The sequence below is a fragment of the Dermochelys coriacea genome, chromosome 6 (genome assembly GCF_009764565.3).
Source record: "Dermochelys coriacea isolate rDerCor1 chromosome 6, rDerCor1.pri.v4, whole genome shotgun sequence".
In the NCBI taxonomy this organism is placed as follows: Eukaryota; Metazoa; Chordata; order Testudines; family Dermochelyidae; genus Dermochelys; species Dermochelys coriacea.
Genome location: NC_050073.1, coordinates 80,259,990 through 80,287,893, shown reverse-complemented (window position 1 = coordinate 80,287,893; position 27,904 = coordinate 80,259,990). Strand labels below are relative to the sequence as shown.

Genomic DNA, 27,904 nt, shown 5'->3' with positions numbered 1-27,904 from the left:
ATAAGTGAACATTTCCCAGCTCATGTCCCATAGGAACAACTGGATTCAGGGGGTAAATCTCATAAAGTCCATGTAATTTTGTATGAATCAACACCACAGATTTTAAATGTTAAAATGAGTCTAACAAAAAGTAATCCTTGTATACTTCCTAAATTGTCTGTCCTTTGTCTTCCCATCACTTATACTTTCACAGCTCATGAGCTGATCAATGTTTTAATCCTTTTTTTCATTTTAAGAACTGTGCTAAGAATATGTAAGAATGGATTTTCTTTCCATACAATGATGTGTATATAGTATTTCATTTTGACAGACATAATTGAGTAGATACTTACACATATAAGTAACGCACATTCACTCTGTGCATTAACATCTTTGTATTATACATGTATCTTTATATTCCATGCAATGGTTTATATTAACATATAGGTAATACATACGTATATAAACTCTAAAAATATTGTGATATTTTTCAAGTGGCCACAACATTTGTCAGCAATTCTGGATATGGGAAAACCCATATTTGTGTAAAGACTGAAGGTAGTTAGTGTAACTCTGCATGTGTACTTACAAAGTCACGTATCTAATACTGTAGACATACGTTTAGAGGCTTGGCTAAGGAAATGTGGAAAATCTGGTCTTGTGTTTTGATATACATGTATATTTAATATGGGCTTGATTTACCATGAGTAACTTTTAGTGTAAACTCTAGTATAAAACTAGAGTAATGCAGTGGTGAATCAGGCCCTATATATTATTTAGAAGGATGTTCAACACGTAGTTTCATGGAGCTTTCTCTACCTACAATGCATGTATGTTTGTATTAAAAGAAGAAAAGGATTAGTTTTTCAACAGCCTCTGTATAAAAAAAATGTGCATAAACTAATGTGGTTTTTTTCCTGATTGAAGTTTATATGCCATGCTCCATTTTGACTGCAACAGTGAAATAACTAGCATGTTGCCTCTCTGAAGCCGAAAGCAATTTCCTTTTCTAATTTTAGTTATGCAAAGCCTATGGGCATCATCAGCATTTAGTAATTAGTTTTATAATTACTGCTGTTTTGCTCACTGTCATTCAATTTTTCTTACAACATGGTCTGGGATTGAAACATCCCACATCCACAGCTGTGTAAATTGCCATCCATTTATAAGACAAAAAAAGTAACATTCCAAATACATCATTATTCAGTCAAGAATGTGTTACTGGTACTTTGGTGATGCTTTGAGTACATAAGCTGCCCACTACAATACTAAGATAAATATAATTTGAATATTTAGCAAATGCTTCTAACAACATGTGAATCTGGGGACACCTGAATTAGAAGTACAAAGAATTCCCATTAAACAATGTTCTTGTATATTATGGACACTGATAAATGCATCTACTATAACAAAGGCAAGATCTTTTTTGCTTAGGGTTAAAAATTCAGGGATTGTTTTGAAAAGTACATCTGAAAAGTAGACAAACTTTGATTTACTGAATATGAGTGTGCAGTCATTATTCTTTCAAGAATTCATACTCTGACAGCTAAACACACAGTCATGCAAACATAAGATGAGATATTGATGTAGTGTAGATAGCAGAAGCAAAGCAGATGTTACTAAATAGCATATTTCCTTGACTAATGAAAAACATTTTAAATTTAAAATTCTAAATATATGAATGTGTTTTGATACAAGATGTTACTTTAAACCCATTGGAAAAGCCAACACTCCATCTTAATACTGCAATGCTCCAGTACAATTAGAGCGAATAACTTTTAGAAATAAAACAATCAATCAATTTGTAAAGACTGAGAACTAAATAGTTAACTGAGACTAAAATGCTATATTTTGTAACTATAATGACTACAACGTTTCTCCTGTTTGGCTGGCAGTAGCTGTAGTCTTTAGAATGTCAGCTTAATTTAAAGAATGTATTTCAATGAGTGTGAGAGTTTCCTCCTAAAGAAGAATTACCTTGAATAGAAAACAAATGCTCCCTCAGCACTGGGTAGATGGTAGAGCATCAATGGAGATGGGTGGAATTGCACTTAATAGGAAAATAAGTGACCTAAATTAGAATATAGACTCTGATCAGGAATGAGACTAGCAGCAACTCCCCCATTACAAGGAGAAAGAAGCCAAATAATAAGGCAGTCCCTTCTATTTTATTTCATTTTTAGCTTTGCTCAACTAGGAGGAGACAGTTGCTAATGAATATAAAGCTATTATACAGAAAGGAAAAGAGTATACCCAGCACACTGATGCTCTGAATGAGTGCAGCAGAGGTGCCCTCTTATAGAGGACAATTTATGCTGAAACCTTTTAGAAAAAGATGTTTGCAACACTGTTCTCCATTCTGTAACATTGTTAACTGTCTCACACGCGTCTACAGGGACTCCTTTTCAGACAGTGCATCTCTGCCACAGCTGGTCAAAAAACCAGGAACAAATTTTGCAAAAGTGTTTGGGAGAAAATTGTCTTTTTTCCCCAATCAAAAAATGAACATTTGGAAAATTCTGATGCAGTCTAATCTCTGCCCTACCTTCAACATGGGAAACAACAGATGAGCTTTTGTGTAGTCCAAAGTGTAAAATTTTGGTCACCTACAAAAAGTGTTGTTTTTTTTTTAAAGGGCTTTGTCTACAGAATTATCATCTGAGTTCAGGGCAACAGAATCCTCTCTGTCACTCAGAAACAAAGCTCAGACACCTGCATCTGCTCCTACAATCCTTAGGCTAATAGCTACATTCTATTCTATTCCATTCCCCACAGGCCATTCAGTTTATGCCCCATTATCACCACCCATTATGCCATGCACCATAAACCACACAGTGCACTCCTATGAACAGAACTGTTACATAATCAACCATCAAAGATCACAGGAAATTGCAGAGCCCCAACATAATGTGTCCACTTCCTGCCTCTTCCTGTCCTTTCCTAGCACAGCAGAACCACAGCACTGGAGGTTCCAGTGACAATGAGTTGCATAGGTATTTGGCCCTTAGGGGTCAGTTCTGCTATGAGGACCCTGACAACTGCATGAAATATGCCTTTGAAGGGATGACACTAGACTCCATGCCAACTGCAATATGAAGGTATTTGGTCATCTTAGAAGTGTGGATCTCCATATTCTTTTTGGTGTGATGGCAGAACTCTGCAAGGTAATATTGTTTGGACACATATTGTTTTAGGCAAACCCCCTTGCCCCATTCTAACATTTTAAAACAACAAATAAAGAGTAAAATGTAGTGCATGCAATTTATAAGTGAAAAGAATAATTTCCATTATTGCAGATGTGCAGCGAATAGGGCTTTGTCAGACTAGATGTGACTATTTCAATCTTTCAGAGGTACTGGAGATCCAAATGCAAAATCTAAGGCTATGTCTACACAGCAACTATGCACCCTTGGCTGACTGGTGCCAGCCAAATTGGGCTCACGGGGGGGTTGGGCTGCCGGGCTGTTTCACTATGGTGTAGACATCTCAGCTCAGGCTGGAGTCCAGACTCTAAGACCCTGCGAGGTGGGAGCATTCCAGAGCTTGGGATCTAGCCAGAACTGGGAAGTCTACACAGCAGTGAAACAGCCCTGAAACCCGGTGAGCCTGAGTTGGCTCGCACAGGCCAGTCATGGGTGTGTGGTTCCTCTGTAGACATACCATAAAACACAGTGATACTATGTGAATTTGTGACACCTCTGCCCCCAGGACATCTTAGGTCAACTAATGGATTACCCTGGACCATATATATAGTTTTGTCACCTCTGAGATATATTAATATTGTTATTGAAATATTACAGAAAACACACCTGAGTGAAAACAGTTTATACAGAATATGAGAAAAGTTGTAGTATTTTGTGGTATGGTGTACCATTCAGTTAGGTGAAAAGAATGTCACACAGCATGCCTTTCAGTTATTTGAAGGACACACTACATAATGCTTCTCAAATCACTACTAAATGTTCTCTCTTCTATTGCTCAGAAATATTATATTACTGAATGACTGGTATATCTTTGTTAGTATCTTGTACTATATTCAGTGTAACTACAATTCATTCAGGCAACTATCTAATCTGCGGATACAGTTGTTGAGCTAATTGGTTGTAAATGCAGGTTCAAATAACTGTGTTGACAATTTTGCACCCACAATTGTAGAAGCGAATTTTAAAAGTCTGGACCTAAATATCAAAAGAACATAAAAAATCATTTGTGTACTTCAGAAGTAACCAATATCTCTGGGAAATGTATACCATTTTCACAATAAAATAAAAATACAACGTTCATTATGAAAGGAGTGCTATCCAATGGGTAGAGAAGGGAACTGGAAGTTAAAACCACTGAGTTCTATTCTCATCTCTGCCACTAACTTGCCAGGTCGCTCTGGGAAAACTGTTTAAACAATGTTTGCAAAGTGCTTTCAAATCTTCAGACTACAGCGTTTATAGAAGTGCAAAAAATTAATATTGCATGTTCCAGAAAGACTCTCCATTCATAAAATATTCTTGCCCATATGTCTGAAAGCTAATGAAGGTCTCCAAAGTGTTATGGAGGATGATATAAAAAGTGTGAAAAATAATACCTCACATGGATCTGATTAATGTTGGGGCAACTTTTTAAGGCACATTTTTGGGAAAAATTAATCCAAGACCTTACAACTTCAGCAATATTTAGTGGTTATCAGAAACATGCATTTCTTCTTTTAATTATCAATGACTATTAATCCCAACTGTACTGACAGTCAAAGGTTAAAACAAGGAATAAATTAGCATTATTGTCAATCATTACATACAGAAGAATAATTAACTCAGTATGTTTATTTATCTACTTTTGCTACTTGACTAAATGAATGATTGATGACAGGTTTCTTGTTTTCTTTTCTTCCTTTTTGTCAGTATAAATGATCAGTATGAAACTAAATGGAGGCATTAAAATGAAATAATTAGTAGCATAAAATACACGGCAAATTGTGTTTGGAAGCTTTCAACTTTCTTTTTGCTATATTGTAATCTAGTAAAATCCATTTATTTACCCAAAGTAGATCAATATTGTTGGCAGCCATAATTTATAATCATGCCATTCCCTTCTCTTTCAGTGACCTCCTAATACTGTATAGTAATATTCATAGTAATAATAATAATAATAATAGTCTGTTTTTATTTAAAAAGTAGATTTTAAAAACTTCATAAAATATCCTTGAATAGGGAAATTATCTCACTGGAGAGGACCTCTCCGGTTTTGTTTGGGTCTCCCAGACCCAACAGTTTCCAAAGATGCAAGTCATCTATATGAGAAATGATATCTGTCATGCCACCTGGAGTGGCTCATAACTGAGTGCCTCCTTCGGGGTAACACTCTAATATTCTAAAATTAGATCTCACTAACACAGTACCACATGTGAACTCTCAAAGTACTACAATACTCTTATAATGCAGCCACAAACAGTCCCCTTAGACACTCCAGTCCATCTTGTGACCCAGGCACGCTGGACTATGTCATAAAGGGTCACTTACACCAAAAATTCTAAATATTCCAGGTTATTCCCAGACCCAAGAGATCAGTCACTCACCTAGATCAAGTTGCATCCTAGATCTCACACCAAAGACAATGCAGGTAGACAATTCTAGAGTTAATTAACTAAATGTTTGTTAGCTAAGAAAAAAATGATAGTTATTGAGAGGTTAAAGCAGGTAAAAGATGTGTACAGGTGAGTCTCAAGCCTATAATTTCAAATGGTAACAGAGATGTAGTAATCTACTGGTTTCCCAAAAGTTGCTCAGGACTGCCCAGAATAACTCTTGGGATCTCTGTATTCTCATTCAGTGGTTCTGCCCTGTTAGAATCCAAACAGTCCAGAGATGCAGGATCTTTCCCTAAATCTATACTTATAGCTTCTTCTCACAGAAAATAAGATGACAGGGTCACCACCCAGGTGGGCTCTTTCTTTAATTGGTGGAGAGACAGAAGTGCATTTAGAGTCTTTGATCTATGAACACCACACACCATGACCACTTGCCTTCATATGTTGCAAGAACTAGTATTTTCCTGAAAAAGTTCTTCATTTTGCACTACACAAGGCTTCTTTCTCATTTGATAGGTTATTTAGTTACAAGGCTATATACAATGTAAATGCTTGCTATTACATTGTAACAGGATACAGAAGAGTGAAAACAATGCATATAACATCCCATTCGTTATCATGAAGTTGAAACACCACCTACATTTTTATACATTTAACAATCACTTCAATCTGTACTAATACACAAGTGAATTTGCCTGGGCTTTGGCATGAGCTGGTACCTGGCCTGCCAGTGTCACTGATACAGAACACCCTTGATGGAAGATTGTGGCTACGATCAACACACCCCTACCACTAGCAGAGTGGATCAGAGAAATATCATTTTGAATCTCAGGTTTTATTAACTGGTTCATACACTTCAGATCCAACCAAAAGAAGGTCTAATCCTCTGCTGTCTCTTTCTGTAGGACAGAAAAGAATTAGAGTTAACCTAGAATCTCTGTTTGTCTTGGGCCCATGATCCCATTCCTCAGACGTAAGAACAAGAGGTGCAGTAATGGGCCCATGATCCCATTCCTCAGAGGTAAGACCAAGAGGTACAGTGAAAAAGCTTCTCCTGACCTAGGAAAAGATCACTGTATGGAAAATGAAAGGGAAAAAAACGAAGAAATTGAGAAGATATCCTGAGTAAACTAGGGGAAAGGACCTAGGAGATTGAGGAGATGGCTTTCCAAATGGATAAAAAAAAGTAGCGTTGAGATCTTTCTCCAAAAGCAAGTCCACAAAGGGAAAGGGTTGACAGGCTGAAACCTTTCCATTTGCTTAAGGAATGAAAAGTAAAATTTACTTTTAGGGATACAAAAAAAAGAAAGTTATCACCATTCCCAAAAAAGTGGAACTAAGTTTATATTTGGGAGGGAACCTCCTAAGTGTGAAGAAGTGACTTCTTCCTGAAGAACAGGGCTTAGGCCTCTTGGCTGTTGCTCAACAAGTAAAAGTTGGTTGAGTTCAGATTTTCTCCTCCAAAATCTGGTTAGATTTAGCAGCTGGGGAAAACTCACTGATTCACTCAAGTACTTCATAGGCCAACGAAAACTTTTGAGGGGATGAAGATTGATTAATAAGGTCCCTTATCTATTATTTCTCAAACTCTGTCTCTAGTAGATTCTCTCCCATAGTGGGTAAGGGTCTCTCCCCTCTTAGCAAACCGAGCATCTAGTTTTGCCTGCTACATTCCAGACATTGTTTCTACCACTGCCTCACTCCACTAATGTAGTGAGGGTCTCGCTCAGTGAGAACCAAAAAACCCTGCTTAAGATGCCCACAGGAAATCACTAATATGAGGGCTCAAATTAGCAGTTTTTTTGTTTTGTTTTGGCTTTTGGCTTATCTGGACTAGAGACAAAATCTCAGCCAGTCAAAGCTATTGAAATTGCATACCTGTATGCTGTTCTGAATGAGACAGGAATTAAATTGGAGAAACAAGAGAGGGAGCCCTAAAAATCAGGATAAGTCTGGTTGTCATCCTGCCTGTCTGTACAAGTAAGTGTTATTTTATTATGAAATTTTGTAAATAAGCCAACATGTTACCATTTATTATTTACATAGCACTATAGGCATGCTTAATGTTTTACAGAAACAGATAAAGAGTTTACAATCTAAGGGCCCAAATCTGCAAATGTAAACTACTGGCACAGTGTTTGCTACCATGGTCATGCCAATTAAAGTAATGTTGTTTTCCTTAAATAATACACAGGTAACAGTGTAACCCACAAGATGCATATGTTACCCGACTTCATTATCTTTTACCTTTGTCCAACCTTTGTCAGCAGAGGGAATCTAGAACAATTAAGATGGAGGAAATTATTCTTACTCCCAACAACAACTTAATTAAAAAAAAACAGCCTCGAATGTCCCTTGGATGAATAAGTATAAGTGGGGAAATATTGAGTAGGGATCTATTACCTCTGTATACACCATTAACGAGAACATTGAAGTATATTGTTTTCAGTTGTAGTGTCTACATAGGCACAAGAAGTAGAGGTGCAGGGGGTGCTGCAGCACCCCCAAGTTTTATACATGGCTGCTGGCCCCGTGCCATGCTCCCCAGACTCTGACTCCGAGCAAAAACCTGGGGGTGCTTCCCGCGCCTATGCCCTGGCCTGGCCCTCTACCTGCACTCTGCTCCCCAACCCCTCACCTCACCTGGGGCTCGGGTCCCGGCTGCTGGCCCCACTCCCCAGCCACTGGCCCCAAGTCCGGGGCCCTGCACCAAGCCCCTGCGCTTGGTCCTGCACTTGGGGTCCCAGGTGCTGGCCACTGTCCAGGGCTCTGCTCCTGGCCCCACACCCACCCTCAGCTGTGGCCTCGGCCCTCTTACTCCAATCCGGGTCCCCTCCTCCCAAAGAGACAGCCCTGCTCTCAGCCTCAGCGGGGGGGGGAGGGGGGAGAGAAAGGAGGGGCGGACAGGGGTAAGGGGGCTTGGTTTCAGCACCCCCCACTACTAAAAATGTTCCAGAACCACTGAGTGCCCATTCTTCAAAAAGAAATGCAGAAAAACTGGAACGGTTTCAGAAAAGAACTACAAGAATGATTAGAGTTCTGGAAATTAATCCTTACAGTGAGAGATTAAGAAGAAGCTCAATTTATTTAGTTTATTGAAGAGAAGGTTAAGAGGGATCACGATACCTACACAGGGAAGAGATTTCTGACAGTAAACAACTCCTTAATCTAGCAGAAAAAAGGCATAACAGGATCCAATGTTTGGAAGCTGAAGCTTAACAAATTTTGACTACAAATATGGCACTTTTTTTTTTTTTCACAGAGAGGGTAATTAACCACTGGAACAACTTGCCTAGGGACTTAGTTGATTCTCCACCACTTAAATTCCTTAAATCAAGACTAGATCTATTTCTAAAGGATAAGCTATAGTTCAAACAGAAGTTATTGACTTGAGGTAGCAATTACTGGTTGAGATTTTATGGCCTTTCTTATGCAGCAGGTCGGACTAGATGGTCAGGATGGTCCCTTTTGGCTTTAAAAAACTAAATCTATAAATCTGGCCTAATAAATGATACAACTTGGTCCATATATTTACTCAACTGGCTGTATGAGAAACAGATTGAAACAGCAAAACTTTGTCACTGCTCCTTTCAGTTCCTTTTTACTGAATATACCCAGAGACTGTTATGTAAAATTTACCAAAGAAAACGTCACTTTTAAGCCCTCAGAACACCACAATGAGGCAAGAACAAGAACAAGAAGAGTAAAAAAGGCAGAGAAAGAGGCATAAAAGCCAATGAACAGGATGGGAAGAATAAATAAAAAGACTCAACTAAGGAGTAAAAAGCAGAGAAGGAACTAAGTAATACACAAGCGAGAAATAAAAGGGAAGATTTAAAAAGGAGACAGGATGGATAAACATTAAAGAACTAAAATGAACAGGAAATGGGACACTGCTCTAGCCTACAGAAAAACAACTAAAAACAGCATTTTTTTCATCTACAAAAAAAGGACAGTTAAATGTATTTTAAATTTGTCAACAAAAAGAAGAGAGATGCCTTCTTAGAGTGTCTGGCCCTTGGACTTGAAATGACATTTGGACCTCATCACACAATACATCTGGTCTTATTTCCTTGTGACTTTTTGTTGATATTTAGACAGTGTAACGTCTATTGACACCGCATTTTTACAATGATACTTAAAATACTGGCCTTGGCCTATATAACCTTTAATAACCAGTAGACAAATTTTATTTTTTTTTAATATACCTATTCAAGCTAATATAACAGGGAGATATATTATAAAATGGATTTAGCAATATTTCCTTCACTTGATAATCTCATTATCTATTCAGAGTGTTAATCTGAATTGTTGTTTGCAGAGTAGTTGCGGCCACATTGGTCCGAGGACATTGGAGAGACAAGGTGGGTGAGGTAATATCTTTTATTGGACCAGCTTCTGTTGGTGAAAGAGAGAGACTTTTGAGCTACAGCGAGCTCTTCTTCAGGTCTACCTCACCCACCTTGTCTCTCTGTTAACGCAAAAGGCATTCCAAAAAATCTGATCTCTTCATAAAAGAAACACACAAAATTTCCTAGTGAAATGCTGTCTAAATGCAGTAGCCCTGTTAAGATAGTCTTCTTGCTAAGCACAGGACTTGGAGTCATGGGATTAGGGTGCTATTCCCAGTTCTCCCACAGATCTGTTGTGTAATATTGGGTGTGTCACTCTCAACCAATTTTTGAAAAGAGCTAGGCACCTAGCAGCTGCCACTGGGACACATGATCAGACTACTAAAAAAGTTAAGCATCCAAACTGCTGAACACTTTAAAAAATGTAGCCACTGATTTTTGTTGCCAGAATAGGAGTTGAGATCTTCTGAAATTTGGCCCCAGTTGTGATGCTGAGCTCTTTGGAAACCTAAACCTATATATGCCTTAGTTTCTCCATTAGATATGTCAGCATAGTTTGGCTTCATCAAAAGGATGATCGACAGATGGCATTCATAGCGATTCACATTTGAAAGAAAACAGATAATGAAGAGTGGTACTGATACTCCTGGGAATTTCATATTTATCTTAAAACCAACATTTCATAATTTTTGCTAATCCTCTAAGTGAGTGTAATGGTTTCCTATAAAGACTGAAGTTTTATAAAGATTGCTAGAAGTCTTCTACTTTTACCTTTTAATAGATGGGAATTGCCTGTATTTATAAAAAAAATAATAATATATACTCATGATCCTTCTAATGATGATGAATACAGCCTTTAGTATTTTCCCAGATGATGAAATGTGGCATGCAATTTTGCACATTCATGTAATTTTGTTAGTCTCTAAGGTGCCACAAGTACTCCTTTTCTATTCATCTGACACCAACCCATGGGGAAGAAAAGCCATAGTTTTCATTAGATACAAATGGAAGCAGAAGTGACAAGTTGCCTGTGCCCCTGTAGAAGCATTCAACTAACAGTAAGAGTGACTCATAAAGGCAGACATGCTCATCCATCAAAAATAAGACAAGGGCTTTCTGATGTATACTCCCGAGTATGAGTAAGACTGTGGAACAATGAGGGTTAAGTAATTTATGAATGATTTGTCTCTTTTTCCTCACCCAGAAAGAGAAATGATGGTAATCTGAGTTTTATACGAATCTTGGTAAATCTAAATTATAAAGTCATTTTTGAGGGGTGTTCTTTAATTACAGAAAGCTAATGACAACTGTCTTTACTGATCTCTGTAATGTCCTGGGAAGGACTTAAATACAAAATGTGAACACAATGAATCCATAGTCAGTTTTTTATTTTATATCCCAGATTGAAATGGGAGACCACAAGAGCACAGGAATTTGGTGGAAACTCAGTTTCCTTCCCCCAGCTTCACAGTGAAATATTAGCAGAAATTAGCTATGTTGATATTGTGGTCAAACCGTGGTTATATATATATTCATATGTTGGTCTTTGAAATATCTAGGTTTAACCTGACTATCCTACTCTTTCCTTTTGACCACAGGTATCCAGTATAATTAGACGAGAACGAGAATTACTAATAAATCCATATGTTTCACACTTCATTGCCAGGGTTAGACTAGTACTTGTTCCAAATATCTAGATAGCCATTTCTGATTATTATAATAAATATACAGTTTCAATCATAGAATACAGGAAATACAAAATCAGGTTTCACTTTTTCACATAAAAATACTTCTCTGCTTTAAACACATACTTAAATCTCATTGACTTTAATGGAATTTAAGCATGTGCTTAAATGCATTGCTGAATTGGGACCAGGGTACGAGAATGTCACACACAATCATCTCGTCCCAGAACTCTTAGGCCTTGTCTACACTGCCATTTTACAGCGTTGCAACTTTCTCACTCAGGGGTGTGAAAATACACCCCCGAGTGCTGCAAGTTTCAGTGTTGTCAAGTGGCAGTGTAGACAGCACTGGTAGCTATTCCCCTCATGGAGGTAGTTTTTTTGGAGCTCTCCCAGCACTGGTGCCACAACTACACAGCCACGTTAAAGTGCTGCCGGAGCAGCACTTTAACATAGCTGGTGAAGACATGCCCTTACTCATATAAGTCATCCCAATGACGTAAACAGGGCTTATCACATGAGTGTTGCAGGAATCAGCTTTTATTGAGCAACTGTTCATAATATGAGTGGTAATATTAGAAGAAGCTTTTGCCCTGCTTAGAAAAGGTGATAATGAATGAAACGAGCAAAGGTTAAAGTTTAATTCTTTTCCTCAAATATGGCAGCTTACAGATACCAACACATTTTTTTCACTTTACAAGTGAAAACAATGCAACAGTGATTTACTTTTGTTCCATTTCAGGTTACTAAAAAGCAAAAAAGCAGAACAAGCATCTTTGGACACAGGACTTTTTGCACCCCTTAATTGACAAATCCCTTCCTGTCAATTATTTTAAAATAATACACAGAACAGGCAACAAATACATAATTTGAGATGTTAATGTTTTTAAAAAGAAAAAAGTTCACATAATATGGAAAAACTAATAATAAATCAGGTGAAAAATTTTATTAAAAGGATTAGGAAAAAGAAAAATGGATCATATTTTCCCACTGACATTTAAGCAGAACTTCTTTTTGGAATCAATAGGGAGCTCTCCTTGAACGTGATATAACATCATATAAGCCAAAGACATTAACTTTAATTTAATCTGAACATTCCTCCTGACTTATTTACGCATCTTCTCCAAGGCTGGAGCCTATGCAGTTGTCAATACCTACTCAGCCACTATTGCATCTTTGACAACGTTCTCAACTATGGATCGCAGGTACCAGTATCTATCTCCTCTGTGTTGAAATTGTGACAGTAGATATTTATCTCATGAGTGAAAAATGACAATGAGACATGAATGGATGAGCTAAAATTATTAAAATATTGGTTCAGATGTTGAAGGAGCTGAAGGTAAGATTCAGGAACAGCTCTTATTTTATTAAAGTGTTGTTATTTCCTTCTTTCTACTCTTCTTTTTCTTTTTAATTTTTAAAATTCTTCGCCACTTGGTTTTTACCATCAAGTCTGCATTGAGAATTCAAGAGTTCCAACTGTAACATATAGAAAAAAAACACTAGCACTCAAAAAAGAAGATGGAGTAAAGGCTAAGGACTGAATAACAGAGGAAGAAACTATGCATAGCTGATGTGATAGTGAGAGGCCAAAATACAAATCCATGGGTAAACAGAATAAATTGCAGTAAAGGACTTTAAAAGACCATGAAGAAGTTAAAGTTGCGATTGGTTGGTCATATCACAATAAGAGAAAAAGGAAGATGAATTGTAGCTGCAATAGAACAGAGATGAGCACAATAAGGGCCGGCAGTGATAAAGACGACCTACAATACACAGTCACATTTTCTATTTCTTCCTTATTCTTGTGTATAAGGGCCGTTTGGCTATTCTGATTAACTGTAACTCTTTAGTTGTAAGATGATGGTTTAGCAACATTTAACTCTTAAAATATTGGCACTGGATTGCTATATGTTTGCAATAACATTAGTATGTTATCAGCTGCAGTAGATATTTTCTGTCTCTGCACAAGTGATGGATAGAGTTAGTGATTCAAATAAAGGAGGACATGTAAATTTAGCATCATTCTATGGTTTCAACAAGAAGGGGACTGGAAGGATCAGGAAGGTGATAATGTAAGGAGATCCATCATCTCTTGGGTCAGTGTTACACACACAGGATCAAAAATCATTAGCAACGACTGATTGCTCTGCAGCTTATGGAAAATGTGTTTGTGATTTTAGCTCATTTCCTAGTGAACATATATCCACAGTACCAAAATCATCCTAACTGACACCCCCATTGTCAATCTCAGCAGGGAACCCAAAGACCAAAAGGGCATGGAAACAGAACTAACTTCTCACATATTTATCCCATTACAGAAATAATGGTATGTTCCTATGGTGTTGTCAGTTTGGGTTGCCTCACATTAAAGATCCACAGCAGAAATAGAAAAAGGACATGAAAGTCTGGAAATGAAAAGAGGGAATATGATTAAGTTATATAATATCAATGGTATAGAGAAGGGTAACTCCCACAACATAAGAAAAAGAGGAAGCCTTAAATTAAGAGGAAAAAAGTAAAATGGATAAATTGGATTTAAAAAAAGACATTGTCTATGAAAATTATTGTAACTGGATATTGAGATAAATAATTTGGACAACATTGTATCATAATAGGGGCATTGTGAAACCACACCAACCAAGGTAGAACAATCGGAGACATTCTTCTTCCAGACATGCAGAGGTAGCATGACCACCAATACACCCTCTTGCAGGTTGCAACTTACTTCCAGCAGCTGACCAATGTGTAGGGGTAGAAGAGTCACAGCCTTGTCCACATGTCTCTGTACACACAGAGGAGCAAGGAGAGAGCAGAACCTGCTTTCCCTAATGTGCAGGGGCTGCAATTCTGCCTAGAAGGCTCCTTCAGCTCCCTTTCCCCTGATCCTTACCCACTTTCTTCACCCACTTAAGAGCCAGGAGTAATCTGGTCCTTACTGAGTAACAGAAACCATTTTAGATACTTATGGGCCTACTTCTCAATTACACTAATGCCTCATTAGGTTCGTAGGGTACAGCTACACTGTGATAAAAGACCCATAGAGCAGCCATGATTCGGGCTGTCAGGGTCCAGGCTATAAAATTGTAGTGTAGACTTTCAGGCTCAGGCTGGAGATGGCAGGGGTGCTGGGAGTGCAGCCGCATCCCCTGGCTTGAAGTGGTTTCCAACATATACAGAGTTTACAGTTTTGTTCAATGGCTCTCAGCACCCCCACTATAAAAATTGTTCCAACGCCACTGGAGCCAGGCTCTGAGAGTCAGAAGAGGGAGGGTCTCAGAGCTCAGGCTCTAGCCCAAGCCCAAATATCTATACTGCAATATTTAGCCCCACGGCCAGAACCCTGCAAATTGAGTCAGCTGACCCAAGAACTGCAACATTGCGCTGCAGGAGTTTTATAGCAATGTAGACATGCCCATAGAAGTAAGGCTAGAAGGGATTAGATCATTAGAAGCGAAACTGAAACAGCTTAATGGGACTAAATCGGGGGGCCCAGATAATCTTCATCCAAGAATATTAAAGGAATTGGCACCTGAAATTGCAAGCCCATTAGCAAGAATTTTTAATAAATCTGTAAACTCAGGAATAGTACCGAATGATTGGAGAATTGCTAATATAGTTCCTATTTTTAAGAAAGGAAAAAAAAGTGATCCGGGTAACTACAGGCCAGTTAGTTTGACATCTGTAGTATGCAAGGTCCTGGAAAAAATTTTGAAGGAGAAATTAGTTAAGGACATTGAAGTCAATGGTAAATGGGACAAAATACAACATGGTTTTACAAAAGGTAGATCGTGCCAAACCAACCTAAATCTCCTTTTTTGAAAAAGTAACAGATTTTTTAGATAAAGGAAATGCAGTGGATCTAATTTACCTAGATTTCAGTAAGGCATTTGATACCGTGCCACATGGGGAATTATTAGTTAAATTGGAGAAGATGGGGATCAATATGAACATCAAAAGGTGGATAAGGAATTGGTTAAAGGGGAGACTGCAACGGGTCCTACTGAAAAGCGAACTGTCAGGTTGGAGGGAGGTTACCAGTGGAGTTCCTCAGGGATCGGTTTTGGGACCAATCTTATTTAATCTTTTTATTACTGACCTTGGCACAAAAAGTGGGAGTGTGCTAATAAAGTTTGCAGATGATACAAAGCTGGGAGGTATTGCCAATTCGGAGAAGGATCGGGATATTATACAGGAGGATCTGGATGACCTTGTAAACTGGAGTAATAGTAATAGGATGAAATTTAATAGTGAGAAGTGTAAGGTTATGCATTTAGGGATTAATAACAAGAATTTTAGCTATAAGTTGGGGACGCATCAATTAGAAGTAACGGAAGAGGAGAAGGACCTTGGAGTATTGGTTGATCATAGGATGACTATGAGCTGCCAATGTGATATGGCTGTGAAAAAAGCTAATGCGGTTTTGGGATGCATCAGGAGAGGCATTTCCAGTAGGGATAAGGAGGTTTTAGTACTGTTATACAAGGCACTGGTGAGACCTCACCTAGAATACTGTGTGCAGTTCTGGTCTTCCATGTTTAAAAAGGATGAATTCAAACTGGAGCAGGTACAGAGAAGGGCTACTAGGATGATCCGAGGAATGGAAAACTTGTCTTATGAAAGGAGACTTAAGGAGCTTGGCTTGTTTAGCCTAACTAAAAGAAGGTTGAGGGGAGATATGATTGCTCTCTATAAATATATCAGGGGGATAAATACAGGAGAGGGAGAGGAATTATTTCAGCTCAGCACCAATGTGGACACAAGAACAAATGGGTATAAACTGCCCACCAGGAAGTTTAGACTTGAAATCAGACGAAGGTTTTTAACCATCAGAGGAGTGAAGTTTTGGAATAGCCTTCCAAGGGAAGCAGTGGGGGCAAAAGATCTATCTGGCTTTAAGATTCTACTCGATAAGTTTATGGAGGAGATGGTATGATGGGATAATGGGATTTTGGTAAGTAATTGATCTTTAAATATTCAGGGTAAATAGGCCAAATCCCCTGAGATGGGATATTAGATGGATGGGATCTGAGTTACTATAGAAAATTCTTTCCTGGGTATCTGGCTGGTGAATCTTGCCCATATGCTCAGGGTTTAGCCGATTGCCATATTTGGGGTCGGGAAGGAATTTTCCTCCAGGGCAGATTGGAGAGGCCCTGGAGGTTTTTCGCCTTCCTCTGTAGCATGGGGCATGGTTGACTTGAGGGAGGCTTCTCTGCTCCTTGAAGTCTTTGAACCATGATTTAGGGACTTCAATAGCTCAGACATGGGTGAGGTTTTTCATAGGAGTGGGTGGGTGAGATTCTGTGGCCTGCGCTGTGCAGGAGGTCGGACTAGATGATCAGAATGGTCCCTTCTGACCTTAGTATCTATGAATCTATGAATCATCTAGTCTGATCTCCTGTATATGACAGGCCATTAACTTTCACCCAGTTACCCCTGCATTGAACCCAATAAGCTATCTTTGACCAAAGCGTATATTTTTATAGCTAATGCATGTAGTCCAAAAAGGCACCCAGTCTTGATTTGAAGACATCAAGAGATAGAGTATCTGCCTCTCCTCTGGGTAATTGTTCCAATTATTAATGATCCTCACTGATAAAAAATTGCACCTATTTTCTAATTTGAATTTCTCTGGCTGCAGCTTCTAGCCATTGGTTCTTATTGTGCCTTTCTCTGCGAGATTAAAGAGCCCATTAGTACCTGGTATGATCTCCCAGTGAAGGTACTTTTACACTGTAATCAAGTCACCTCTTATTCTGCTTTTTGAGAAGCTAAACAGAACCACTAAAGCAGGATGAGGTTTAACTAAAGTTCTCCTCTTTGTTGATTTTGGAATTATAACTTTTTGGTACCTACTGAGCTCTTCTTAAAGAGCTTCCAATTTCTTTCACATTTTTCTGTCTAAATTTTTCCTCCCAATCACCTTCACTCAATTATTCTCAGCTTTGGGAAATTAGCCCTTTTGAAGAACCAAATACATATTTTACTAGTTGGAATTGGTATGCCCATATTGAATGTAACTGGGTTATTGGCTCTGGTCCCTAGACAACCACCAACTTCCAGTTCAATGATCAATTTATGTTTATCCATCATAATGAGGTCCCATATAGTTTCTTCATGTTTGATACAATAACTTTTATGTTAGAAAATTATCATCTATAATTTTTAGAAACTGTAATGATATTTTTCTACTGGAGCATGATACTTCCAACATACATCTGCCAAAATGAAGTTCTCCATAATAACACAGTTTGTCTTCCCACACATCACAGACTGGTCTTTAAAATATAATTCATCCTGTTCCCTGGTTTGATTCGGTGGTCTGTATACTCCCATTTAAACAGGTTTTTAACTGGGCATGAATAACAATTACACTTATACTAAAGCACTTTTTAACACTGTCAGAGCCATATAAAGTGACCCTAGTGTAAATAAAAATCAGGCTCTTGCATGCATGCATAAGAAAAGCATCTACAAGCTTGGTAGAATAGAATTACATTGGCTTTCAATTCTCCTCCTGAACAGCACAAAGTTAAAAGAAAAATACACTGAGGGGGAGCCATTCACAAAAAAATTACCCCTTTTATAACAATACCTCAGAATCAGCTGCATTGTGGGTTTTATGTTTTCATCTGAAATATCCTTCATAAGCAAAAAAAGGAAGACTAGGTGCCACACCTAAAGCACTGGGAGAAAGTTGAGTCTCAATCCTTACATGAAAAGAAAAGGAGTACTTGTGGCACCTTAGAGACTAACAAATTTATTAGAGCATAAGCTTTCGTGAGCTACAGCTCACTTCATCGGATGCATTTGGTGGAAAATGCATCCGATGAAGTGAGCTGTAGCTCACGAAAGCTTATGCTCTAATAAATTTGTTAGTCTCTAAGGTGCCACAAGTACTCCTTTTCTTTTTGCGAATACAGACTAACACGGCTGCTACTCTGAAACCAATCCTTACATGGTAAGAGCAAAGAAACACTGGTGTATGATGTGGGGAAGTTTTTACTTCCTTCTTCTCTTCTGTTCAGCAGAAAAAATACTTCAGTCTCTAGTACTGTTAACGCATTGTCTTTCGAGATCCATAAAGAGAGACAAAAGTGGGCGAGGTAATATACTTTATTACCATAAATTCACTTTTAAATGGGTTGAGAAAGTCTTCCAAAGAGACTTCAGAAAGGAAACAATTTGTTATCCTCTATGGAAAAATTTACACTTATCTAATATAAAAATAGTAAGAAAAGGGTACTTTAATCAAAACATAGGTACACCCTATGACATTTTGGATAACAATTATCATTTTTTTCAGTTTACTTGTTTATTAGTTTTTGCTTTCTCTCACAAAGAATTAAAAAACAGTCACTGGCGTATACTGGATTTATATTGCTCACCCCACAGTTCCCTAATTTCACAAGATATCAAGTAAATTTCAACATATATTTTTTACTTTTTTCATGCTGAGAGGTGCTTATTTTTTAAAATTTCAGCACAGTGGTCTGAACAAGAGAGAGACAGTTTTGCATCAAAAAAATGTATTTGAAAAATAAAGGCACAGATTTTTATCTGTCCCAATAGACTTAAATTTGACCATTGGATGTCCCATTTCCACATTATGACTCTGGTGACTATTTAGATACCTGTTCAATTTGACTATCATGAGTAGTCTTGTATTACAACTTGTATTCAGATTTAAAAAAGGGTATCACATATAGAAATGAGAGAAAAGTATGGCTCAGCATTAAAATTTTACACCAAGTTAGGAAAAACAATCATTTTTTGCTCTCACTAATGTATTGTCCTGATTTTTTCAGGACTGTAGAAATTAAGTAACAATGAATTCATTATTACAGGCTACATTTTACCACCATACATGACTTGTCTCTGAAAAGTGACTCAGGAGGTCTGTTTTGGGCTGAAACACTTAGATGATGACATGTGAGTTTGTTCCAAACTGCCAAATATTCTTAACTCCAGGTCACAGATCAGTAAGATTACATGCCTCTAGCTTTCATCCAGATCATACCACTCGATCCATTGTCTACAGCCAAGCGCTACGATATAACCGCATTTGCTCCAACCCCTCAGACAGAGACAAACACCTACAAGATCTCTATCATGCATTCCTACAACTACAATACCCACCTGCTGAAGTGAAGAAACAGATTGACAGAGCCAGAAGAGTACCCAGAAGTCACCTACTACAGGACAGGCCCAACAAAGAAAACAACAGAACGCCACTAGCCATCACCTTCAGCCCCCAACTAAAACCTCTCCAACGCATCATCAAGGATCTACAACCTATCCTGAAGGACGAGCCATCGCTCTCTCAGATCTTGGGAGACAGACCAGTCCTTGCTTACAGACAGCCCCCCAATCTGAAGCAAATACTCACCAGCAACCACACACCACACAACAGAACCACTAACCCAGGAACCTATCCTTGCAACAAAGCCCGTTGCCAACTCTGTCCACATATCTATTCAGGGGATACCATCATAGGGCCTAATCACATCAGCCACACTATCAGAGGCTCGTTCACCTGCGCATCTACCAATGTGATATATGCCATCATGTGCCAGCAATGCCCCTCTGCCATGTACATTGGCCAAACTGGACAGTCTCTACGTAAAAGAATGAATGGACACAAATCAGACGTCAAGAATTATAACATTCAAAAACCAGTTGGAGAACACTTCAATCTCTCTGGTCACTCGATCACAGACCTAAGAGTGGGTATCCTTCAACAAAAAAGCTTCAAAAACAGACTCCAACGAGAGACTGCTGAATTTGAATTAATTTGCAAACTGGATACAATTAACTTAGGCTTGAATAGAGACTGGGAATGGATGAGTCATTACACAAAGTAAAACTATTTCCCCATGGTATTTCTCCCTCCCACCCCACCCCCCACTGTTCCTCTGATATTCTTGTTAACTGCTGGAATTAGCCTACCTGCTTGTCACCATGAAAGGTTTTCCTCCTCCCCCCCCCCCCCGCTGTTGGTGATGGCTTATCTTAAGTGATCACTCTCCTTACAGTGTGTATGATAAACCCATTGTTTCATGTTCTCTGTGTGTGTGTATATAAATCTCTCCTCTGTTTTTTCCACCAAATGCATCCGATGAAGTGAGCTGTAGCTCACGAAAGCTTATGCTCTAATAAATTTGTTAGTCTCTAAGGTGCCACAAGTACTCCTTTTCTTTTTGCGAATACAGACTAACACGGCTGCTACTCTGAAACCTAAGATTATCCTGTTTCAAACTGAGGAATGCCAAAAGGAGGTGTAGTCAAGCTAAAGTGGCATTCTTCATGCACCATACCACTGATTCAGTTACTATAATTTGAAAACAGTTTACCTGAAGGCCATTTCACACCTTACCTGGAATTATTCATTCACCTTGTCTAATGTTAATAGGTAGGTGCTTCTGTTTGTAAAAGTATATATCAAAATGTAAATATTCTAGTTCAAAAACCTTCAAGCAATTCTTCACCATCTGAGATCCTGGCTAATCCCATAATTAATTCTGTTTCATAAAAAGATAGATATGTCACAAACTTGTGCTACACAGTCCAGTTCCTATATGTCATGCTATTCAAAAGGAAATCGTATACATGGCCTTACGCATGCACTTGAATCTCCAAAGATAAAAAGCAACACCCAGCATGAACGATGTCCGATTTCTATCTAATGAATAATTTGATGTCATCTTGGGAATTGGCCAGTGCTAAGGGTAACAAAAATGGGTGTTTATTATACTTTGTGAATAGCATGTTCAAGTGAAAAGAACAAAAGTGGTTTGGTTATTTTTCAAAAGTATCAGAAAGGGGTTTCCACATACTAGCAAGTGACAGGCATGCTGTTCAACTGGAAGAGTTAACATCCATAATTTATTTGGCTGTGAAATACTACAAGAATAGCACTGATATGGCAGTAAGTTTGCCAAAAAAACACCAGATATGCAACATGATTTTAATTCAACAAAACACATTTTACACACCACAAAATGTTGCATTCCCTGATGCACTTTTTTAAAAAAATTCTCAATGACAACAAATATAACTTCTTGGAGAGTTGCACACACAAGTTACATAGCCTTTCATATCTTTGGGATACGGTTGGCTACATTTGAGGGAAACATCCAGAATCTTGGAGTAATTTTTCAGACAACCCATTGGGCATTTTGTCTTTCAGTAGAAATATAAATGTGATTCATAAAATGCTATCCCAAGACAGCAAGATGATTGTTATAACTTTATGTCACAAAAACATTATGTAGCCTGTTGTGTGTCTGGCAGCCAGAATGCACAAAATAATTTCAGTATAGTCCCCAATAAGGTCCCAGTTATTGGTTCAACACTGATCACATGTTATGGAAAAATAGATGTGTAACCCCTCCTACAGATGGATCAAAGCTGTTAGAATATACATTTGTGATACTGAGCAATTTGTTAGCAGTTGCTCTGTTTTACTCATGAACAGACATCCACTGAATATTAGGGTTTAAGTAAAGACAGTATTATTTTTCCCTAAATACTATATGGCTCAGTATATACTGTATATACAAGTATCTTGCTTATTCTTTTATTTTGATTGTCTATAAATAGACATTTTATTTTATATATTTGTGTATATATTTATTGCCTGTCATTAAGACACTCCTCCTGATTTTAAGAATTTTAATATTTAAAGTCAACTACTACAAAACATGTAAATTATTGCTTACCATGGCTAATATTCCCAAGTAACAATGTCTTAAACAACAGGCCAAAAAAACCTGACTGAAATTTCCTATTTTAGAAAGAAAATTTAACTAGTTTCAGCAAATGTCAGAGCAGTGGCTATTGCTTTTAAGATTAATAAAATATATAATTGTTTGTAGATAGTCTCTAAACAAAGATTACTGTGAATGGAGAAGTGATTTACCAATAGTTACCGCAATGAAATTTCTTTAAAGGTTACAATCATCAGTTATTTAGCTGAAACACTGCTGAGAACGACTGGTCATTTCTTGAATAATACATAATGTTCATTGTAGACTTGATCTGTATTAGAACAATACAGATATTTCGAAAATAATGGAGAAAACTATCTGTTACTTTCCAATTGCTTAACGTATCATTTCCATGAAGTAATTGACTCTGGAAATATTACACAGCATCACCTAAGCGTTCTTTTTGCAACCGCAACTTGGAATAATCTATATAAAATGAGCATCAGAAAACAAACTCATCAGCCTTTATAGACTTTTAAGAAAAGCTGTGATGAATACAGGGCAGAGTAAAGGACCTTTCTGAAATAGTAAATTAAAATGATTAAATTGCTGTACGTAGTCGAGGACAAATTTAAAACTAAGCTTTGAAATTTAATTATTAACATGAACAGATCATCACATTTGAAGGGGGAAAATAGCAGTTGCCTACACAGTGTAAGTACTTCTTATATAATTTTCCAAACGCCTTTAGGGTCTATTCAAGAAATTGCTTGGGGATGCACAAAGTACAATGTCTTGCATTTTATTGTAGGATTATGAACCACACTTCATACGATGCTGCAGACTATTTATGTGAGCTTGTTTATCCATATGAACTTCTTCAAGGGCAGCAGAAAAAGACCTTAATAAATGAAAATGAACTTCTTTTGATGTAATTTCATGAATGTTTGATCGGAATGCATAACAGGTTTATGTTCAAGGAGAACTAGTCAAGTAATAAAATATACATGCAATGTACAGTTGAACCTGCTTATAATGAATTCACGTATAATGAAACACCATTTACTAGTACAGTGAAGTAGAGTGAAAGCTCCACATTATTTCATGGCACTGCAATGTGTAAAATAAAATCCTACTTAGTAATAGTGAACTTCCACTTAAAAAAAGGACTACTTCTTCTAAAATTGCAACAGTAGAGCCCCCAATTGGGTGGAAACAGCATTAAAATATTTCATTCTGCTTTTTTGAAGGCAGAAGCATGGGTGAAACTCAGCCAGAGTGCTTATATTTAAATATGTTCCTGTCTGACAGTGACCAGTGTTCAAATCTGTTTTGAAACAAAAAAATGTGACACTGAAAAAGGAGAGTGGATACTATGAAAACTGAAACAAGATTTTTTTAAACCGTGACCCAGAGACCTGCAGAAATCAGACATTCCGTACCACAGAAGAGCCAAAGCCCGTTGCCAACTGTGTCCACAAATCTATTCAGGGGACACCATCATAGAGCCTAATCACATCAGCCACACTATCAGAGGCTTGTTCACTTGCACATCTACCAATGTGATATATGCCATCATGTGCCAGCAATGCCACTCTGCCATGTACATTGGTCAAACGAGACAGTCTCTACGTAAAAGAATAAATGGACACAAATCAGACATCAAGAATTATAACGTTCAAAAACCAGCCAGAGAACACTTCAATCTCTTTGGTCACTCGATTATAGACCTAAAAGTGGCAATTCTTCAACAAAAAAAAACTTCAAAAACAGATTCCAACGAGAGACTGCTGAATTGGAATTAATTTGCAAATTGGATACAATTAACTTAGGCTTGAATAAAGAGTGGGAGTGGATGGGTCATTATACAAAGGAAAACTATTTCCCCATGTTTATTCTCACACACACACACACACACACACACTGTTCCTCAGATGTTCTTGTCAACTGCTGGAAATGGCCCACCTTGATTATCACTACAAAAGGTTCCGCGCCCCCCTTACCCCCGCTGGTAATAGCTCACCTTACCTGATCACTCTCGTTACAGTGTGTATGGTAAAAACCATAATTTCATGCTCTCTATGTATGTAAATCTCTCCACTGTATTTTCCACTGAATGCATCCGATGAAGTGAGCTGTAGCTCACGAAAGCTTATGCTCAAATAAATTTGCTAGTCTCTAAGGTGCCACAAGTACTCCTTTTCTTTTTGCGGATACAGACTAACATGGCTGCTACTCAAACATGCAACAGCATTGTATTCTGTAACACTGGAGAGAGATACTGTAACACCATTGTATAGGGCTGCGTGTGTTATTTCAACAGGTAGATTACAGATGCAACTGACAACAATAACCCACTTACTTTACATCGCTATCGTAACAGCCTTCCTGTATTTAGCAGCTATCCCAGTGCATGAGAACACATCCTCTCATTCTGAAAAGTATGAGAGCAACACATGCATATTTTTGATATCAAGAGAATGATGATAACTAGTCATATTCTTATATTTTAAATGATGTCATTTCCATTCTTTCAGGAAAAATATTACATGGCAGATGGTATAAATGGATATATATGAATAGGGACAAACATGTATGATCCCTAGATCATTAGTCTGAAAGTACGTTGTTTTTTGCCCTCCCTGTCTACCTCCTTCCAGTGTAAAATTATGACTTTTTTCATCTAATATTCTTTCTTCTAGCAAGAAGGGCATCTGAAAGCTGCCTACATAGCCAATACTAATACCAATGTACAGCCAGCTGTCAAGTGCTGACCTACAAAGTCAGAGATTCCTATCTGTCCCTTAGAGGTGGCCACTTCTGATGCCTCCAACGGGATACAGCCTTATACCATATAGTCTAGTCCAGTGTTCCAAGTGTATAACTAACGACAACAGATAGAAAATGAAGGGTTGATGATATTGTGCTCAATCTAAAATGTAAAAATTAATGGCCAAAATAAAACAGAATGAAATTCTGTTCTGCCAAAGGCAGACCAGAGATCTAACAACCACATTTTTAAAGGCTTTCAGTATCTCTACCTTCATTAAAAATTGTTACATTAATTATAACAGAAAGGGAGATCACACTTATCTGCCTGAGAAAAGGTAGGATTTAAAGATGACACTAAAAATGTCAGTCTAAAAAGATTATACACATCACCCGAAATACTGTACAAGACTGATTTTCATATATGGGTTCTAAAGTAAGGCTAACAACCCCTGGGCTTGGGTGCTCCAATGAGTACACAAGTCAGAAATACCCATTTTATTTATCTAACTGCTCATTTGAACACACAGTTTAGATGCTCACATTTGAAACTAGATCCATTTTGGGTAAATTTCTAACTACGTTAGCTCAGAGGTCAAAATATTTTATGACTAAACAGTAAGAAAATAAATGAAATTCAAGTCTTCATTTTGGTGACTGACAAAATTTGAAGTGCTTGAATTTACTATTAATCTGAATTCAGTTTTTAATATACCATACAATAAATGACCCCAAGCCATGAAATGTTACCATGCTCCACCCAAAATCATCTTTTTGTACAGTATGAAAATAAAAAAAACCACAATAACTGCAAATCACTTTACAACAAATCATTTAATCTCCATCTCCCAGAAACCTTACTGCTATCATAGTTATACTGACAAGTTTGTTTTAAAATAAAATATAAATAGAATAAGAGGTTTATTTCACCTTCACATGGTGTCTTTCTCATGCAGACCTCAGATTTCCACATTTGTATCCCTTTAAAGGATTTGATATGCAGGGAAAGAAGAAAGGATGATGGTAAAAATTTCAATTTAGTATTACTACAGGCTGCCACAATCCATACTAAACAATATGTTATTTTCATACCTTTTACTGATGTGTTGGGTGGAGGTCCTTCCATTCTCAAGTTCCATGGAGGATCCCCCTGATTAGCAAAGTCCCTCATTTTCAGATAGCTAATTGTAAGTCGGATGATGGATGCCTTGTCAAGCTGACTTGTAATGGCTGCAGGGAGTGGCAACAACTTTGCCAACTCGTAGAATTCAAAATTTTCCTTTCCTCGGCGAGAGCGAGCAGCATCTCGGGACTTTTCCTTTCGCAAGGCTTGTAAACTGAAACAAAACAACAAAGGAGGACATTCATCAGTATTAGTGTTCTGTCACATTTAACCCACTTGCTTTCAATGATGAGTTCCTATACAAAATTACCAACATTTTCCAAATGCTGACATGTACAGATATGCAATTTTCAGGATAGACTTCAACCATACTGTGCTCTTTAAATATTTGAATGCTAATGATGGTGTTTATCTTTCAGTAGTAGCAAACAAGTTAAGTAACCATTCTTAATTCAGTTCTGTCATCCTTTAAGCCTGACCGCCCTGACCACCAACCAGTCTCACCCATTCACAAGGCAGCTGGATTTGCCAGGGCAGCTGGATTTGCCTATCCTGACCAATCAGAGCACAGCTTTGCGTCAAGCTCTACCAAGGTCAAATCTCTGGCTCTAAGAAGCCCTCTTATTAAGCCTTATTATGAGAAACTGGGGGAAGAGCAAAGGGCCACTCACATTCTCCTCCCATCATCCATGTGCTTTGGAAGATGTCTTAGCCAAGCAGTTGTCCCTTATCCTTGGGATATTAGTATTGCCATTTAATTGCTTACTGTATGTTATTGTTATGTTGACTAGCCACTGAATTTTCTTTTTGTTCAGATCAAGCTAGAATCCTATTTAGGTTTCCACTAGCTCAAGTTTGTTATGTTGCAACTTTGGTGCGGACATGGTCTTTACAGAAGGTAAATTTATTCAGCAGCTCTGGCTGGCACAGTAGGAAAGAAGGGGTATCTATCTCCCATAAATGTGGGATTCAATGTAGAGGCAGAGGAAGAACAACATGAATGGGTGGGTGTGGAGGAATAGAAGGGGGAGAGATCACCCTGACTTCTTCTCTTCAGCCCAATCATGGGCACTGCGGTGGCCGCTCCTGCATCTCCAGGTCCTGCTCTTGCCTCTGCCCCCCATATGAATATACAGTTGCTACCTCCCGATTGGTGTAGGTGTGCCCTGTCCCCACACACTGCTGGAGAAGTGCCTGCCCAGAACCTGATTATCTCTCAACTCCCAAACCATCAGCCAATGGGGAGGCAGTAACTGGAACTGGGTGGTATAAGGTGGTGTCAGAGGGGAAGTACAGCTAAGCTGGAACCAAAGCATGGATATGGAGGCAGAAACATAGTTCAGTCCCCACAAGGTTTAATTTGCGCCCCTCTGCCCCACCAGTTCCACTGCCCCTGGTTCAATATGCAGCTCTGACCAAGAGAGCCACTGGCACAGACTGCCTGGAGCCTCTCAGTAGTGGCTCTAACCATCTCTATGGAGGTGGAACATGGCTTATGGTACATGCCTGGATAAGCCGGATAATATTTCTGCATAAGTACCCAGACTTTGGTTATGACGTTGATGTCTGCCATTCAGTACCACGTGTGGCTTATGCTTGGGCTGAGCAGTTACAACTACCCTTTGCTGGAAAGACTATGTTCATTGCCTTCCTTCATTTGTTTACATTCTTGTTTGTTTAATAAAGATATGGCTATTTCTTTCCAT

At 38.1% G+C, this 27,904-nt stretch overlaps 1 protein-coding gene across 1 annotated transcript in view; it reads right to left on the bottom strand.

Moving 5' to 3' along the window:
• Nucleotides 1–27,904, bottom strand: part of NPAS3 (neuronal PAS domain protein 3) — an 888,972-nt gene that overhangs the window by 593,865 nt on the left and 267,203 nt on the right. The window contains 2 exon segments of the mRNA XM_038407448.2: nucleotides 26,006–26,056; nucleotides 26,168–26,412. Coding sequence (XP_038263376.1) covers nucleotides 26,006–26,056; nucleotides 26,168–26,412 — 296 coding nt within the window.